The sequence below is a fragment of the Xenopus laevis genome, chromosome 4S (assembly GCF_017654675.1).
Source record: "Xenopus laevis strain J_2021 chromosome 4S, Xenopus_laevis_v10.1, whole genome shotgun sequence".
Classification (NCBI taxonomy): domain Eukaryota; kingdom Metazoa; phylum Chordata; class Amphibia; order Anura; family Pipidae; genus Xenopus; species Xenopus laevis.
Genome location: NC_054378.1, coordinates 83,090,262 through 83,109,400, shown reverse-complemented (window position 1 = coordinate 83,109,400; position 19,139 = coordinate 83,090,262). Strand labels below are relative to the sequence as shown.

Sequence of the window (19,139 nt, the reverse complement as noted above, 5' to 3'; positions counted from 1 at the left end):
ATTCTATTCAAATTTGGACTATTCCTTAATCGAAGTACACAACAATTACCTCGAAATTAGATTTTTTAAATTTGAATTTTAAATTGACTAGAATTGCACTTTTATTACTTAGGAGGTTTACCTCCTATTTTAATATTTATAGGTTTATGAATTTTAATGGCTGTAACTGTCTTCGTATACAGGTATGGGACCTGTTATCCAGAAAGCTGGGGCTTTCCAGATTTAGGATCTTTCCGTAATTTGGTTCTTCATACCCTAAGTCTAGTAGAAAATCATGTAAACATTAAATAAACTCAATAGGCTGGTTTTGCTTCCAATAAGGAATAATTATGTCTTAGTTTGGATCAAGTAGAAGCTACTGTTTTATTATTACAGAGAAAAAGGAAATCATTTAAAAAAATGTAGATTATTTGGATAAAATGGTGTCTATGGGAGATGGCTTTTCTGTAATTCTGAGCTTTCTGGATTAAATGCTTCCAAATAATGGATCCCATATCTGTACTCGCATATGTAAAATAAATGTCCTTTGAAAGCAATGGAACATTTTCTAACAAATAAGGGCACTACATTCTGGGACTGACAAGACAATCACAATAAGTATCCTGAGTGGGCTGGTAGCCAATGAAACTGCAAAATAATTTTTTTTCACTGACGTACATGTAAAGTAAATCGCTAAATTATAATCACCACCGAATAACATGCCAATACTAATACATACTGTAAGTAAGCCGCATATAAAAAATAACAGTATCATTATGTATTTCATATAAAAGAAAAATATTACATAGGTCCATAAGTGGTTGATGTATTACAAATTTAGAGATGTATTTCATCTTTGAAAAATATATTGGTTTCTAACAGAATACTAGAAATAATGGCTTTTTTCAGTTGGTTTCTATTTTATGCTTTTTACCATTTTATATTTTTAAAAAACGTGTTTAATTTTCCACTGAATCTAAAGCTACTGCTGAGAATTATAGTAATTAATGTATCAAACAAATCAGAGTGCAGTTTTCAATAGGGAACTAGAGAGGGGAAACTAAACAGATTAATTGTATGTCAGCGCTGCTAAAAATATTTTTACATACTGAGATAGACAATCGCACATTACAGGTAAGCAGCACCAGAACCTAAAATAAAAAGAGTTTATATATATTTATACAATATATGTGGGAATAAAATGTGCCTTGAAAGCAACAATTCATTGTTATAAAAAGGGTTTTGATCATCTAGGTGAGAGAAACTTGTATGGTTACATGGTTACTAAATTGTTGTACCCAAGGGGTATAGTATAAAGTGTAATGTTTGAAATAGGTCTAGTAGCCCATAGCAATCAATCAGCAGTTCACATTTTTCTGTAAGCTATTTAAAAGCAAACATTTGATTGCTTTGATTGGCTCCTATGAATTACAAGACACCATCAGATATTGGAGTCTATTTATATAAATGGGATCTGAAGCAAATAAGCAGATTTTAAAAGATCCAAATAGCAGAATATATATGTTTATATATATTTACACATGAAAACATAGATGAACTCTATATTGCTGTAGGAATTAAACTGCTAACCTGACCCAGGGGCCTGTGCCATCCCTAGTATGTTTGCAATGAGAACGGTGTCGTTATGCCATTACAGTTTACAGAGTGTGGTTTAAAAATAGAAAATTTATCTCGACAGAGCAAGAATCAAATCAATAAGCTTACTAATGCTACATATGATGCATTGATCCAACAACAGAAGCTATTGACCTTAATACAAAATATATCAGTCTTTTAGATTTTAAGTAGATATTCTGCATTAGAATTTCGCCATGTGGTGAAACAGTATGACACACAGTATGCAGATGTCATTATCCAGCCCTTGCCTTTCCTAACAATCAACCAGTCTAATGAGCTGTCAGGTCCTGTGTTAGGAAGAAATTGACAACATGGAACTATATATATATATATATATATATAAAATTAAAAGTAGTTGTAGAATAATGGATAGGAGTTCCTTAAAAAGGTTGGCCAGTATATATGTTATTGCAGAGCTAAAATGCCTTAACCACAATGTAATTTCACCTTCCCATTGACACTGATGCATTTTTGCAAAATGTCTCAGTTTAGCAAACCTTACACAAAGCAAAGCTGTACACGTTTGCTCACAATATTAAGATCTATTGAGCAGCACCATGCTTACCTTTTCTACTTATTAGTACAGGTATGGGACTTGTTATCCAGAATGATAACAGATCTTTCCCTAATTTAGATCTTTATACCTTAAGTCTACTAGAAAATCATGTAAACATTAAATAAACCCAATAAACTGGTTTTGCTTCCAATAAAGTTTAATTAAATCTTAGTTTGGATCAAGAACATGGCACTGTTTTATTTTTACAGAGAAAAAATTAATATTTTTTATTTGGATTATTTGATTATAACGGAGTCTAAGGGAGACAGCCTTTCTGCAGTTCTGAGCTTTCTGGATAATGGGTATCTGGATAACGGATCCCATATCTGTATTTATAATTCATTTATTTGACGTATACAACTTTTTGTTGTAAAAAGCTGCAGAATATATTGGTGCTTTATAAATACCAGTTATTTATAATGATGGAGAACAGGAAGGGGGTATGAATCTGCGGGTAAAGTATTAATTATACAGACTTCCCCTTCACAATAAGAATAATGCTAATCATCCTGTATCATATTTAACACCACAGTTAAAAAAGAAAAAAAATTCCCTAGTCCCATTGATTATTAAACTTACAAAGCAAACAGATTTGTCTTTAATGTACAGAAATAAATAAGTAGTCTTACACCTTTATGTACCTGAAGCCATCTAAATAATTTACTGACTCAGTAGGTAGTTTAATTGCTGAAGTTTTTTATTTCCTTCTAGATTTTCAAGGTTATTATTGTGTGAAACAGTACTATTATTTCATTTCTAATTCATTGTTCAGATGATTATATATTAATATCTGGGAGTATTAGATTTTGTACATCTAATAAAATATGAAAACTTCTGTAATGTAGCCATCAATATTCTGTTTGTATATTACTATGTAGAGAGAATAAAATAAAATATAATAATTTTCAAAAAGTAAAGAAAAGGGTGAGAAGAAAAATAGTGTTGATGCATAATTATCAGGGCATAACAACAGACCCAATAGCTGTGAGTGGGGTACAGCAGCATAGAGGTCCAGACGGGATCCTGACTAATGGACTGTCTTGCTAGAGCTTTGAAAAAAAGATCACATTCCTGAAGATTCTGATGAGGTTACAAGTTTTTATAGAAACCTTGGAACTTTTAGTTATGCCGTTTATATTTACAACTATTTCTAGAGGGGGGCTGGCCAATTTCCAATAGGTGTATTTGTCCTGACCAATAATTAAGAAACCATATCATACTTTCACCTTCTGAGGTCAATATAACACACTGCTAAAAACATTTATAAATACTGGGCAATTTGCATTTCTGCATTAACCCATTGCTAGTCACATGTTTGCTTCATTGTTATACCTGCAGATGGCTGAAAAAAATGCTTATCATTGGTTGGTCACTATGGGTTACTGGCAAGGTGCAAATTTGCCTAGTGTTTATAAATGAGACCCACATTGTTTAGTTACAACTAAAATAAACAGTAAATTGCTAGCTTGTAAATGAAATGTTACCAAAACTGTTCTGCTATAGCTAGGGAAGCATTGATCCACTATTTTAAGATCCGGCTGAACCCCCGAATCCTTTGTAAAATATTAGGCTGAAAACTGAGCTGAATCCAAACCCTGATTTGATCTGGAAATTAGGGGAATGAGGGGGGTAAGAGAAAAAACAATTACATCCTTATTGGTGTGGAATATATTGTGTTCGGCCAAATCTGAATTCTGCTTAAAAGGGCAGAATCTTGGCTGTATCCCAAACTGAAACCGGAATTTGGTGCATTCCTAATTATTACTGTGAGCATGTGTCTTTGCTATTTGTGGAAGCAGATTCTGTGGAGATTTTCTGAGGGTATATATTCAGCGAAATATGGTCCAGAGCTGAGAGCATCATCTACACATGCCAAAGCCTGCCGGGATTATTTATTGTGCTGTGGAGGTGGTCCTGAATGCTGTTTCCCCTAGTAATTTGGCTGTGTTGTACTCTCACTGGTAATAAACTCATAACAGAGCCTGTAACTAGTTCCTGCTTACTCACTCAATTCCTAATGGATGTATGATATGAAGATTTTCATTCATCCAGGTCATGGTATATCTAGAATAGGTCAATCTATAAACAACTGGACTTGCTGAGTAATCAATAATTTCAAAGTTTTCTCAATTCGACCCTTGATAAATATGCCCCTTAATAAATAGCAATTTTTTTAAATAGAAATAAAAATTTGCAAACATACAAGATTTTTAGCGTTAAAAAGTTTGAATCATGAAAAAAACATTTATGAATCAGCCCCTCAGCGTTGAATGCATATGTATTCATACTGAAAAGTTATAACCATTTTATCTAGCACAATAAGGAAATATATATTATGCTATGTCCTTACAACTTTATTTAAATCACTAGCTATTATTGCTTTAACTTGGCAACTTGTGAAGATGTTCATAATTTTTATTTAATACTGCATACACCATTAAATAGTGCTGTGTAGTTTATGTGCATGTGATCCAGTTTTCAATAGGCTTGCCTTTATAACAAGGAGATTTCAGGTCACCAACTAATTTTTGGGTAAAATCTAAGCTAGAATTACATGGATGAAGGGAAGCAGGTAAGCCCATGTGTATAACATGCTGTAATATGCAAGCAAAAACTTAGCTTTTTGAATTGTATCCAAGGATAATCTAATTTTCTAAACTATGCAAAAACATTTGCTATCTTGATGGTTTAAACTATTAGAAAAACTTCTGAGAGATCAATTTTAGGGCTATGGGATATCCCAAAGCAGCCTGGGTACCACCAGAAGGATAATACATCTTGAGAGCCCACAAGAGAAGCCAGAGAGGCAGGCAGTTGTTAAAGTCAAGAATGGGATATGGAAGTTCTTATACAACATCTTGGTTTATTGTTAGAACTTATTATTCACCAAAACATTTAATTAACTCTCGTATAATCTCCAATTTTATGGCAGCTTGATTTTCTCTTCTTCCCCACGTTGTCCCTCATACATCTGCTATCCCTAACTCTTAACTGCCAGGAAGGCTGAACCACTCCATCTTTCTCCTCCTGAAACAAAACTTTACCTACTAGATCAGGAACCCCAACCTTTTGAACCTGTGAGCAACATTCAGAAGTAAAAGTAGTTGGCGGAGCAACTCTAGCATGAAAAATGTTCTTGGGGTGCCAAATAAGTGCTGTGATTGGCCATTTGGTAGCCCTATGTGGATTGTCAGCCTACATTGAGGCTCTGTTTGGCAGTGTACCTAGTTTTTATACAACCAAAACTTGCCCCAAGCCAGGAATTCAAAAATAAGCACCTGCTTTGAGGTCACTGAGAGCAACATCCAAGGGGCTGGAGAGCAACATGTTGCTCACGAGCTACTGGTTGGGGATCACTGTACTAGATAGTTCAGTAAACTAAACCATATACTGTATCTATAATACATGTATGAAAACTGTTATCCCAATTGCTTGGGATCTGGAGATTTCTGGATAATTGATTTTTTCATATTTTGGATCACCATGCATTTAGTCTACTAGAAAATCATTTAAACATTGTAAATATATACAATAGGATTGTTTTGCTTCCAATAAATATTAATTATACTGTATATTAGTTCAAAGTTATGCTTTATTATTACAGAGAAAAGGGAAATCATTTTTAAAATGCAAGTTATTTGATTAAAATGAAATCCATGGAGATGGCCTTCCTGTAATTTGGAGCTTTCTGGATAATACTTTTATGGATAATGGATCCCATACCTGTATATACATGCCCCCGTACACAGTGGCTGAATAGGAGCCAGTGGCAGTATTGTATCCTTAGGGGCTGGGTTAATAAGTCTGTTGGAGAAAGAGTTCTTGATGTTATTTTTAGTTCATCATAAATAATGCCAGCTCATGATTTCTTAGTGAGAAAGAGGGTTTAAACAGTGACTAGCAACTGATACATGGTCTGCTAAGATTTATCAATTTTTTGAATGGCTGGCTATGCTTTTTCTCACCAAGAATATGTAGACATTTGTATAACTTATGCAGAATAGGCTGACGTGATCTTTTCTAGGTTCACTATCATTGTTGTTAAGACAACATGTGTTCAATCAATAAATGCTGTCCTGTTATGCTCTGGCCCTTCAGAACAAATGTGGATGAAGGCAGAGTTCAAATCAGTTCATGTATTAGCCCCATATAATGGGCTTCAACTTAGCTGTCAACTTCATCTGTGGCATAATATAGTGATTAAAGATGGAAGGAATGGGAGGTAGTTATGGCAAAAAAAAAAATAGTGATTGCTAAGTGCTTTATTTAAAGAATATGTACAATATAGTTTCAACTCAAGTTCTGTATATTGTGTTAATGTGAAACAAAGGTGTAGTCTATACATATATTTCCCCAAGTGTCATGAATTATAAGCGAGAAAGCAAGCAGAAATTTGTCTTTCGGTTAGTTAACCCACCAAGTAAATTTACTGAAAAGCTAGAGGAACCCATTTTCCCACTGTATTGCAGCTGTGATTTATCTAAATTAATTACATATTGTCATTGGTACAAAGGTTTAGGAGGCAGGTCAATACACATGAAATCTAAGTTAAAGATTCTTCTGAAATGTATGCTGTCCAAATTTCCTGGAGCGTTACAACTTGCCCTTTTCAACATAGCTATTACAAGTCTATCTAAAGCTCTGGTGTAATTAAACACTTTGTTCAATGGAACGTAAAGTTAAATAGGATTTGCTTACTCTGATTGTGTTAATGTGACTCACCAATGCCAGAACAATCATTGACAGATTGATCAGGGAAAAGACAGAAAGCATAATATGCATACAGTTGTCTATTTTTTCAATGCATAAAGCAAACTTAAGCAAATACAGTATACCATTATAGCTTGCAGCAAGCGAGTTATACTACTGTAATAAAAGGGTGAACCTTTATCAATATTAATAATTTTATTAATTAATATACAACTACTAATTTGTGGTTAGCCAATCCTTTCCTGACCAATCCTTTCCTGTCTGGGCAGCTTGACAGGCTTCCCTAACAAAAGTTGTCTCAGAATTTTTGTTTATTAAAGGTGGGCAGTGCCGTAACATTGTTGCCATCCTTTTTTCTCCAGCAGGTTCCAATAGGTTTTCTCATGCTGTCCTCTGGTCATTTATAAACCTTACTGTATCCAAATAATTACTGCAATTCCCTAATTGCCATTTAGTGATAATTTTTGATGATGGGATGGATTTGGGGCAATTATTATGAAGGGCTGATATGATATTTGTTAGAACATTTTACTAAATATATGTTATTATGACAACTTTTAATTTTTGGTTTTAAAAGAAAAGGAAAGTACTATTCACCGGGTGGTGCCATTTGTTAGGCACCCCACAGTAAATATAGTCACGTGTGTCAAGACCAGTGTATGCATTCATATTTGTTTTTGATCTCTACCTAGCAGGTAAAACACCAACCAAGACCATGGTTGGTAAATGTGTAATTCTCAGTGGTTCCATCCAAGCCAGGGCTGGGCCAAAGCAACCTCAAGCGCAAGTGTGCACACATCATGAGAAGACGAGGGAGAGTAACGAAGGGGAAGGGAAGGGCAGTGGAGTGAGGTAGCAGGGAGTGAGAGAGGGAAGAGTGCTAGAGGGTAGGAGAGAGAGGAGGGTGAAGAAAGCAGCAGGGGAGCGAGCCACCCGGACTAAGGGTAGGCAGAAAACTTTTGAATAGGTACCTGTCCAGTGCCCCCACATCTTTATGCCCTAGGCAGGTGCCTCTTATGTGTACCCCTAGTTCTGGCCCAGGCCCAAGATGAATGTTTACTCTAACCATATACTTTTCCAAGTAAGGAAGACCGGACAGGACCCCATCGGTTGACATAGCAATCAGCCAATCACTGATTGCCACATTATAGCCCACCCCTGTGACATAACTTGCCCCACCCAGTACATCACTGCTCTGCTCCATTGCATCACTGATCTGCTCCAGTGATGGCACAACCCCTGCTGGGATCGCAGGCAAGGGTAAAAGGTGTCACTGTCTGTCTACTTTTTCGTCAGGCTTAAATTTTTAAATTTAAAAAAAATATGCGTCGGGAATAAACCTAATGCTGTTGGATTACCTAAAAATGTTACTTCATAGCATGCATGCTGTATCTGCAAGAATTAAAAAAAAATAACCTTAGCAACCTAGGCTTGCTGTTTTGACGTGGGTACCAGACTATGTTATTTTCTTCAGCAAAACCAGAAACTGTACAACATTTATAGTGATGCTGATCCATACTTAAAACAGGCTGGTGCCACCTGACTGACTTTCTGTATCATGTGCACCATGTGATTATACATTTATACAGTACACATATGACTGTCACTCTTGTAGTCACAATGAAATTTCCCCACACAAAATAATTATATGAAGGGGACCTGTCACTGTAAGAAATCATTTTAAATGATATTCTATTGTGTTTGTCAAGCAACATAAACTTGACTTGCACTATAAAAATGATTTAAATCTTGCATCCTTCATTCTTTTGGAATACACCATCAGGGCTGTATTTATATATAGGCCACCGAGGGCCTGGGCCTAGGGCAGCACGGTTTTGGGGGCATCCCTCCGGTGACGGAGCGGAGGGGATGAGGTGTAGGGGGGCCTAGGAAGAATGTGAAAGTGACGTCAATTGCACGGCTCATGATTTCAGCGTGCTGGTATGTGACGTCAGTGCGCCGGTGTGTGACATCAGCATGCAGGACGTAGAGGCATGTTTAGGTTGGATGCCTAGGGTGGCATTGGACCTAAATACAGCCCTGTACATCATTAGAGCACATAGGTGATGCCATTTTGCAAACTCTGTTATTAAATCAAGCTTTGAACCATCCTCAAAATGTGTTTATTGCTAGAATACCAATGCTGTGCTACAGAATTACAGAAAGTGAGGAGGTAAGGGAAATGTGAGGAGTGCAGTCACATCTATGAAGTGCAGAGCTTTTTTCTGTGGACGATGGTCCTATAGAAATAGCTGCTGCTGATTGGATCTGTCTGATATACATTTTATTTGCATGCACATAATGCCTTTTTACATTTGAATAATGTCACAGCTATAATATAATGCTGCGCTGATCATTTATTACGAGTCAGAGAACTGACTAACAATTTTATTGAATATTAAACCTATATAATGGAAGGCTATGAAATCATGCATTATAAAACAGCTTTGTTAATTCACTTGATAACAATTAGTTCAAATGAATAAAAAATCATTCAGTGTAAAATTAGAGGTAAATTATTGAAATGTAACTAATCTCATTCTGCGACACTGGCATCATTCATGTTTTGAAAAATACCATCAAATTTGTAATGCCCATGGCACTAAGTGGCTTTGAAACTGACCCATGAGGTGACATTATGCATTCTGCTTAGAACTTAAGGAGCAAGGCACATATGGCCCATGGAACATACCTAAGGCCTGACACTTCCTTTCACCTATTGCTTGATTGAAAAACAGCACAGGGCAAGGTATTGATTGTAAAATATTAAAATAGGAGATTGCTATGACTGCAGCTGACTTTTGACTTGAAGAACTCAGCTACTAGTATCCAGTTTTGAAATTAAGGACATTTTGAAATACAGGTATGGGACCCAATATCCAGAAACCCGTTATCCAGAAAGCTCCGAATGACAGAATGCCCATCTCCCATAGACTCCATTTTATGCAAATAATCCACATTTTTCAAAATGATTTCCTTTTTCTCTGTATTAATTAAACAGTACCTTGTACTTGATCCCAACTAAGATATAATTAATCCTTATTGGAAGCAGATCCAGCCTACTGGGTTTATTTCATGTTTACATGATTTTCTAGTAGACTTAAGGGATGACGATCCAAATTACCGAAAGAGCCATTATCCAGAAAACCCCAGGTCCCAAGCATTCTGGATAACAGGTCCCATACCTGTACTACCAGGTTCAGTCTTCACAAACTTCATCTTGCCTTGGATAGTGTCACTGGAGATGAGGTATTTTGTTTCAATCAAATAATTATAGACTTTTATATTTAACATTATTAGTGAGGAAGTTACTTGAGTATTTATTTCAAGATAACATTCTGGATTACAACTCTGTAATCATGGAACATATTTTTCTATGTACACTCAATGTAGTGAGTAGGGCATTCTCATTGCAGAAGATGTCATATTTTGATACAGTGCCACATAACTGTTTACTCTATAAACAAATATCTCAGTCTTCAGAACGTTAATTGAGCAGGGCTAAAGTACTGGCTGAAAGACATTGAAAACATTGTACAAAAGCAGCTGGCACGAGTACCATCCTCTAATTAAACCAAAGTTATAACTGGGGTACCACAAGGGTTTGATTCCCTGCCACTTTTCATAAAGACACTAAATAGATTTTCCATCCTTACAGTGGGATGTGGACTTTACGCAGGGCTCATTTGCATATAAAACATTACATTCTTATTCTTGCAGGAAATAGAGACAAAGCTATAGATTTCGTAAAGGCTTGATATTCTTTCCCTTACATGATTTCAATTGTGTCAGATGAAATTTTGCTCATTGGCATCACATCTTTTTTTCAGAGCAAATATTCTCTCTCTATTTGAAAAAGTATTTTTCAATTTTTACCATCGGATTAGCCAACAAGATCTAAGAATGCTATTTTAGAAGAGATGGGAAGAATGTTTAATTGCTCTAATTCTAATTTTACTACAAAAAGTCAAGTTTAACAGAGATGACATAATCATTCCTCTGGTATAGGTAACATTATAAACAATTGTTGAAGTGCATTTCATATACCTGCATAATTCACACTTTAAATGGGGACCTGTCTCCCTAAGAAATAATTTTAAATTCTTTCCTATTTGGTTTCCATTATATAAATATTTCAGTTTTGCTTCCTTCAGTCTTGGAATTCACAATCACCGTTAGCAGGAAGCTGCCATTTTGTGGGCACTGTTATTAAGGAAAGATTTGTGCCATGACAAAATCTTGTTTATGTGCCAAAATGGGGCACCTGAAGCACATGCCCATGCCAAGGCTACAAAGTTATAGATTGTGAGAGGAAAGGGGAATGCAATGAAGGCAGTGACATCAAGGAAGTTCTGAATGGAAAGTGAAAGTAATTGCTTGCTCCACCTCTGTGTCTGAGGCAGGCAAGAGAGATTTAAATACATTTATACCATGTAAGGATGTTTTACTAAAAAATGATTTGGGTTTCATGATTCATTTGAATTAGGCTTTCATTATATAGCTTTTTATGTCTGGGTGATAGGTTCCCTTTAAGATCTATTATACTCCCCATTAATTGCAAGCTTACTTAATTCTCCAAAATTGCTGCATGTAAGTATCCATATATCACATATATAAATCATAATCTTTAGTTAATCCTGCAGGGGAAAGGGATTTTAATTTATGAATCCACCACACCTCTTTGTTTTAATAGCAATTCTCTGCCCCCAAACTCTGTAGTGGAGAGAACACATCCAAAATCATGAACCTCAATTCATAGGTCCATGTTTTCTCCCTGTATAATGTCTAGTACCCGGTTATTTCATATTACCCAAGTTTATAAAGGATTTATGCTGCAAAACTAGGTGACCATCTGTGTGGTGTCACCTACTGTATATAGGGTAAAGCAAATGGTCAACATGTAGATCTCAAATTTCAAAATTCTTTACCCTTAATTACATTAGAAAGTGACCTGCATAAAAACACTCAGCCTTGGGCCTCCTGCCTAACTACTGTATAATATCCATACATTTTACAATAGGGGGTATTTAATTCACTGTATTAATCATATAATACAACATTTGTATGTTTATTCGTTAAAGTCAGATGCAGCGCAAGGGCATTAATTCCCAGAAAAACTGTAAGGTGTTCTTAAACTTGACAAAAGTTATATATTAACATATTTGTTCTCATTTACGGTTTGTTTGTGATGTCCACTTGGAAATCATATTTATAGTGAGTGTGAAATTCTCTCTCTTAACAGGGTGTAATTCCCTCCTGTGGGAGGGAAATACATTTCATAGGCACCTTTTAATAACAGATGGTTCTTTGTGTCTTAAAGGGCACCTGTTATAGAGCCCGCATTCTGGTTGGGGATAACAGTAGTTTTTAACAAAAAAAAAAATCCCCCCGCCAGCTCTAGGCTACCCGCACCAGGAGTCAGCTCCTGGTGCCAGGAGCCATGTCCGGTCACTCGCATGCGCATGATACGCATGTGATGTCACGCGCATGCGAATAATGAGCAATTTGGGGCAGCTTTTCATTATGCTAGTGACCGGACATGATAAAATAATGAGAACACCCTGTTCTATGACGGGTAATGGCTGGCAAACAGGGATTAATAATAATATAAACAAGATATGAATTCTAAGACCCCCCATCATGATGCCCAGAGAGGCCAGACCTAAGGCAGATAGGGGAAAGGGGAAGGCTGATTGTGGTCCCAGGTAGATGGTGGTCTCAGGTAAGCATTCAATGGCATGCTGACCAAAAGTTCAAGACTCTGCAGACAGTCAAAGGGATAACAGCAGTTAGAGATACAGAAGTGTTGCTTCAGAACCTCCCATCCTGTCTCAAACTAGCAGACATCGATTTTATGGTTTGTGTATGTTGGAATCAAGGAACCAATATAGAAGGAGGGCTTTTGACCATGTATGGTATATCCGTGTACCCTTTGCTCTTATTTATGGTAAAAGGTATAAAAGCTTGTTGTAAGAGGAGTATCTTTGGGAAGTCCTCATGCTACACTGTGGTCTGATTGTAACAACTTCCTAAGCAAAACTCTTGTATTATTTTTCTTTGTCTAATAAATGACCTCACTTATTTTGAATAGCCTTCTCTCTGAGTTTTGCTTTATAATGAGGTCTGGATAATAAAAATATTTTCAGTAGCATAGAGCTTTTTTTTTTTTAAAAAAAAACAAAAAACTACTGTTATCTCCAACCAGAATGCAGGCTCATTTAGCCTGCACCTTTGGTTGGGGATAACATTTTTACCCAACAGGTGCCCTTTAAGTTCCCTGATGTGAACATACATTAAAAGAAATGTTACAACATGTGACAATTATACTACTATAAAAACAATATCATTGACAGTATGAAATCCCCACCCCAAGTTTTCAACTGGTACAGATACAAGGGGCCCAAGGACTATTAAGGGCAAGCACCAATGTGGTTCGTGTCGGGGGCAGGGGGCGATTAGTTAGAAACTATTGGTGAGGGTTTTGTTCTCACAAAATTTGAATATCCCCAAAATTACTCTAAACAACCCCCAGAATAACACCACTTTCTCCCTGCATTAGATGTATTTCCTTCCTCTTTTAGGTCTTCATGTAATTGGAGAGAGGCGTATTCAGAAGACAAAAGGGGCGGAGCTTCATGCTAGACAAGGAAATAAATAAAAGAGCTGAAGTTAAACTAGCTGTAATAGACAAACAGAATAAATCTGAATGCAGGGAGAGAGGTATGTTATTCACTGGGCCGTTTAAGGTAATTTTAGAAAAAAAAAAGCTTTACTTAGAATTTGAGAATCAAACTACTCACAATAGCTGATTAGTAAGAATGCAAATATAGTGCTTTAATGTAGAACCTGAAATGACTCTTTATTTTTACGGTCCTGGGCCATAATGCTTTTTTATATGTTTTTTATTCGATTATTATTATAACTATTATTATTATTATTGCTTATAAACAAGTTTTGAATAGACGGCTTGTTCTAAACAATAGATACAATAAATGCAGATCTAGAATGTTCTGAATATCTGTAGCCATAGAATAAACCAATAAAGATGCATTTAATGCTTCAATGCACGTGAAACTTACAGCTCTGTGTACATTTGGTGGAACCATAAGCCACTGCACCGTTTCCATGGTTACTTCCTTTTCTTAGCATCGTCCATTTTTGCTGTCATCAGTACAGCTGTGCTGTATTATATGCTATTTTTAATGTTACAAATATATCTGTATTATCTATACGGATCAAGCAGAATGAGTTAAACATGGATGGGGTTCCTGTGCAGCTTGAACTGTCCTTGTACAAGGCCCTCCTGCCATTTAAATACATGTTTAAATCACAATAAAAGCTTGCTTTAAGCTTTCATTCTACAATGCAGAGTAGTATTTAAGGGCTTTACAAAAACAACCCAATACAACGGTTTTTAACTGCTGACCCTTTTTTTGGTTTAAATTATATTTCCTTTAAGGCCACATCCTATGCTCGATTTTTACACCATAACTGGTGTAAATATTAACTGGTTAATGAATGTCATTTCAATCATTTAAGTCCTGGAGTAACCTTAAAACACAGGCAACATGGCCTTCTAAATAAGTATATGACCTTCATTAACTCTTTTATCAAACGATTTTCCTCTTTCTCCGCCTACTGAACAAAATGAGCAGAGCAGTGATTAATCATTGCATGGAATGTGGGAATTTGTCTATTTTAGCATGTACTACAACCCCATGTGAGATCAGAAATAGATAAGCAGAACCCTATCATTAATTAGAATATACATTAGCCCAAATAAAATCACATCATGTTCTATCTAAACACATACATGGAATGAAATAAATGTGCAGGTTGATGGATTTTTAGTAAATCTAAGGAGATTTTCTAAATCTTCCACCAGCATATATATGTGATCTCATCAAAGACATGCAAATCGCAGCAGAAAAAAAAATTTTACATTTTATCCTCTGATGCCCTTCTGCATTTAGTCATTTCCCCTACGGACAGAAATGCTAATTGTTTTAAATGAGAATACATCGGTGACTGACAAAAGCCGAAATCAGGATGTAATTGCCATGACATTAAAGAGATGCAGTGATCCAGTAAATGACTGCTCTTCAGGGTTTGTGGATAAAAACACCTGCATTGTACCTAAAGCAATGTGTGCATTCACAGCAGCATCCCCAGTATGTGTAGTTTGTGTAGATGTAATGTGAAAGCCACCAAAACAACACACAGGCTGTGTGCAATGATCAGTGTCTCCAGATACAGCTTGAATAAGCACGTTTCCCAGACACAAGAAGACAAAAAAAACCCAAACAACTGAGTACACAGCAAAGCCAAAGATTCAACACACACACTCACCTCCACAAAATAAAAGCATGGCAGCAGTGTAACGCTGTCCTTTGTAACTCTCATTTTCTGCCTTTCCTTTGCAGACATGTCTGCTCTTCTTTCAGCCCAATCCTTTCTTTCTGCCAGACAGATTCCAAATGATCTTCCTTTAGCAAACCTAACGCTCAGTACTCATGGACCATTCCCTAGTGCCACCTATGGAGTGTGCAGCATTCCTTTTTTTCTTCCCTTGCAGCAATACAAGTTCCCACACAGTTAGAGAAAATTATTCATTATGCTTTACAGAGACAGTAATGGCTTCCACAAAACACCCCTTTTTGTTTTGCTGTAGCTTCCAATGAGCCCTATTCGTTTCAGCATTAGAATTCACAGCTTATTGTCTGGATGAGGGCTGACGTCAAAGAAGCTATAGAGAAAAAGCTGCACTGGTTAATGTGCAAGGAGGTGACTGCTGCTCCAATCTGATCAATGCTTCCACTTGACAGATGATGCAAAATGTGTCACTCCAGAGCAGAGACAGTCTGTCGGGTCATCCTGCTCCCATATTAAGGGAATACTCTTGGATTTTAACTCCTCACTTGGGTACTGTCTTGATATAATGCCCCTGGCATTGCATGGCTCTTGTAAATGTATTATACTTGGAATTACTAAACCTTTGTTGTTTTATTTGTATACTCTTGTGCCTGTGAGCCTAAAGAAAGGTTTTGTCAACCTTTATCAATATTTCACTTTTACAAATATTTATATTCTGATGTTTTTCAAATAGAATAAATAAAATGAATTTAATCGGGTATAAACAGATAGAAATGTTTTTCCTACAGTGGATTAAACATAATTTCCTCTTATTAATACCATGTCTAAATGCAACTATGTTCAGTTTTGCATCAATAACTTTATGCTGTAGGGAATTCAACATTTCAATGGCAATTGAAAAGTTGCTATGTAACGGGACAAGCCTGTCATTCATACGTAAAACAAAAGGATTCCCATGTTTAAAAGAAACACAGACACAGTTCACTTATTATGATCTTTATTGTTTGTGGTGCAGGGGTTTTGTATAAAGGGCAGTGATAAGGGTTATGTCAGCTGCTCCCCTTCAAACGTAATCTGCATTATTTTGTGCATTATGTTACTTTGTGCTTCTAATATTCTTTATTGGTGATGGGTGAATAAATAAAAAAAATTCACCGCAACAAAAAAAAATTGTCATGCACATAAAAATTGTCGCGCATCAAAATTAGTCGGACGCCCACAGACTTTAATGCATTTGGACAAAATAGTTGCGCGTATAAAAATTGTCGCTCCCGTCAAAAACGGATGCGTTTCAAAATAATTTTGACGCCCATTGATTTCAATGCGTTTCGCAAATTTTTTGTGCTGTTTCACAATTTATATTTTTTCCTTTGCACAAATTATTCAGTGAAGCAAAACGGGACAGATTCGCCCAAAACTATTCTTTATCAGTTTCTATTTATAAATATTGATGTATAATAGTACATTACCAACTTTTCATTGTGTCATGGATGTGTGAACAGAACACTCATTTTATGCATATTTACATTTATACATGAATAGCTGCTGCCACGCAGTTTACCCACATGCAAGGTCCAATACAATCTTTTGAGGACTGGGTCAGTGATTTGATCCTAACAAAACTTCCATAATTTTCAAAGATGTCCAATAGATATCTGAGTAATTTTCCGCCAGATATCAATTAGGCAGGTCACTGGACAGCTCCCATAATAAGCTTGCCACTGTTTCTTAAAAAAACATATTCAGAATTGGATTGCTTTTATTAGCATATACTATTCCTTATAGTAGACATAATATTGTGTTCCTTGGTTAACTGAAGAATTGAGAATTTACTCTTAAAGGAGAACTAAAGCTTTACCAAAGAAGTAGGCTAGAAATGTTGTACCTTCTTACAAGGTACAACATTGAGCTTAGGGACCCACTCACAATATACAGTACACATAGAAATGTCACAATATAGTGCTGATTAGTAATTAATACAGATAATGACTACATGCAGCACAGAAACCAGTGCAATTAGCATCAGAATTGAATAATCAGCCCTGTAGCATCAGCTTATATTAGAGACAAACCTAATTTTCTGCTTGATCATTTGTGACACCTAAGCTTAGCTTCTCAACAGCTGCTCAGAGCCCACTGAGCATGTGAGTGTTACAGGCACTTTCCAAGATGGTGACCCCCTGTGACAAGTTTGAAGTCCTGGATCATTGCTGCTATTGAAAAACTTCAGGCTGGTGCAATAAGTTCAGTATATAAAATATGGCACTTTGAGCCATATTGATTTGTAGGGTTTAGTTCTCTTTTAATACTACTTTCCAAAATTTCCGATTAAATTGAAAAGATATTTTAGAAAGGGAGCACTTACTCTGTCCCACTGCTCACAAGTTCATTTAACCTCATTATATAATGTTACCTGTTTCTGAAGTGCAGATCCATAAAATAAATCAACTCTGTAATGTCACTATGTATAGTGTGAGTAACTAAGGTGTAGATATAGTCTGAGGTATTGTGGCGGTCTGTCATGAAAGTTATTAAAAGTTCTGAATACAAAATGTATGAATTAAAATATATGGAAGTATGAACTAAAATATAAAAACCATTATTTCTTTGTGAATAAACAAAAATGTAAATGACAGCAAACATTTTGATTTCCAAAAACCTCTAAAACCATGAATGATACCACTTGATAAATTACAAAAAAAAATGCAGATTAAGTATCTATTTGAAAAAATGTGTTAATTTGTGCTAAGAATTACGATTCTGAGAAACGAATGTTCGATGAACGCTCATCAATCAACTGATAAGACTGAACCTTTATGGATATTATTACTATTACTATTCTTTTAAATGAACCTGTCACCCTAAACAATAATTCCAAATCCTGTTGTATGATGTTAGTCAAGCAAAATAAACTTCACTATGTACTATTTACATGATTTCAATCTTGTTTATTTTAGTCTTGTAAATCACAATCATATCAAGCAGGCAGCAGCCATTTTGTGGAAACTGTTATCAAGGCAAACTAAAATCTTGCAAAAATCATGCCAAAATCTTGTTTATGCACCATAATGGAGCACCTGATGTCCATGCCCATTGCACTGGCTACAAAATGTTGGAGATGGAGGGGAATGTAAAAAATGCAGTGACATCTAGGAATTGCAGGATGGAAAGTGAAAGTAATTGCCTGCCCCACCTCTATGCCTAAGGCATAGAGGAGGGGCAGGCAATATATGATTGACAGCTGAAATTTTTAAATGAGTTTATAACCAGTATGGTTGTTTTAATAAAAAAATAATTTGGGTTTCATGATACATTTTAAAAGGACTTTTATTAAGCAGATTTTCATTTGTGGGTAACAGGTCCCCTTTAAGCGTCTAATGGCTCATTTATGACAGCAAGTGCAAAGAGATAAAATAGGTGCAAATCTGTGCACTCTTGAACATTATTCACAAAGGTACCTTGCTCTTAAAACCCGGAACTTGCATATAGTGCCAACATACAGCTCCAGCCTACTCTGATGAATGCTGACAGCTGCAAAGCATAGGATGCACACATGCAACAAATCCCTGGAAGTAACCCCTGCCTTGCAATGCAACAATTGTTCAGGGCCCGCTTTGTGCATAACAGGGTTACATTTCTGTATTAGACATTTAGTCATGGTTCCAAGAATATATAGGAAAGGAAAGCTGTGCTCATCTCAAAAGTCACCCTGAATGACCTTCAAGATGGCCTTCCTGGAATAACTAGGACAGCGAACAGGTATTTTTCCTAGATCTTATGTCATCTATGCATTAGGCTTCATCACAGTGACAGTGTGGGAACCACTGGCTTTGCATATTTGTGCCTGCACATGCAACTGATTTGCAGCAATATTGAATCCATT

At 36.1% G+C, this 19,139-nt stretch overlaps 1 protein-coding gene across 1 annotated transcript in view; it reads right to left on the bottom strand.

Annotated features, from left to right (window-relative positions):
* The window catches only part of plppr4.S (phospholipid phosphatase related 4 S homeolog), a 42,946-nt gene extending 27,199 nt beyond the window's left edge, over window positions 1-15,747 (bottom strand). The window contains exon 1 of the mRNA XM_018259858.2: window positions 15,233-15,747. Within this exon, the coding sequence (XP_018115347.1) occupies window positions 15,233-15,310 (78 nt within the window). The 5' untranslated portion in view covers window positions 15,311-15,747. The remainder of the gene's footprint in view (window positions 1-15,232) is intronic.
* Between the last annotated feature and the right edge of the window lie 3,392 nt (window positions 15,748-19,139).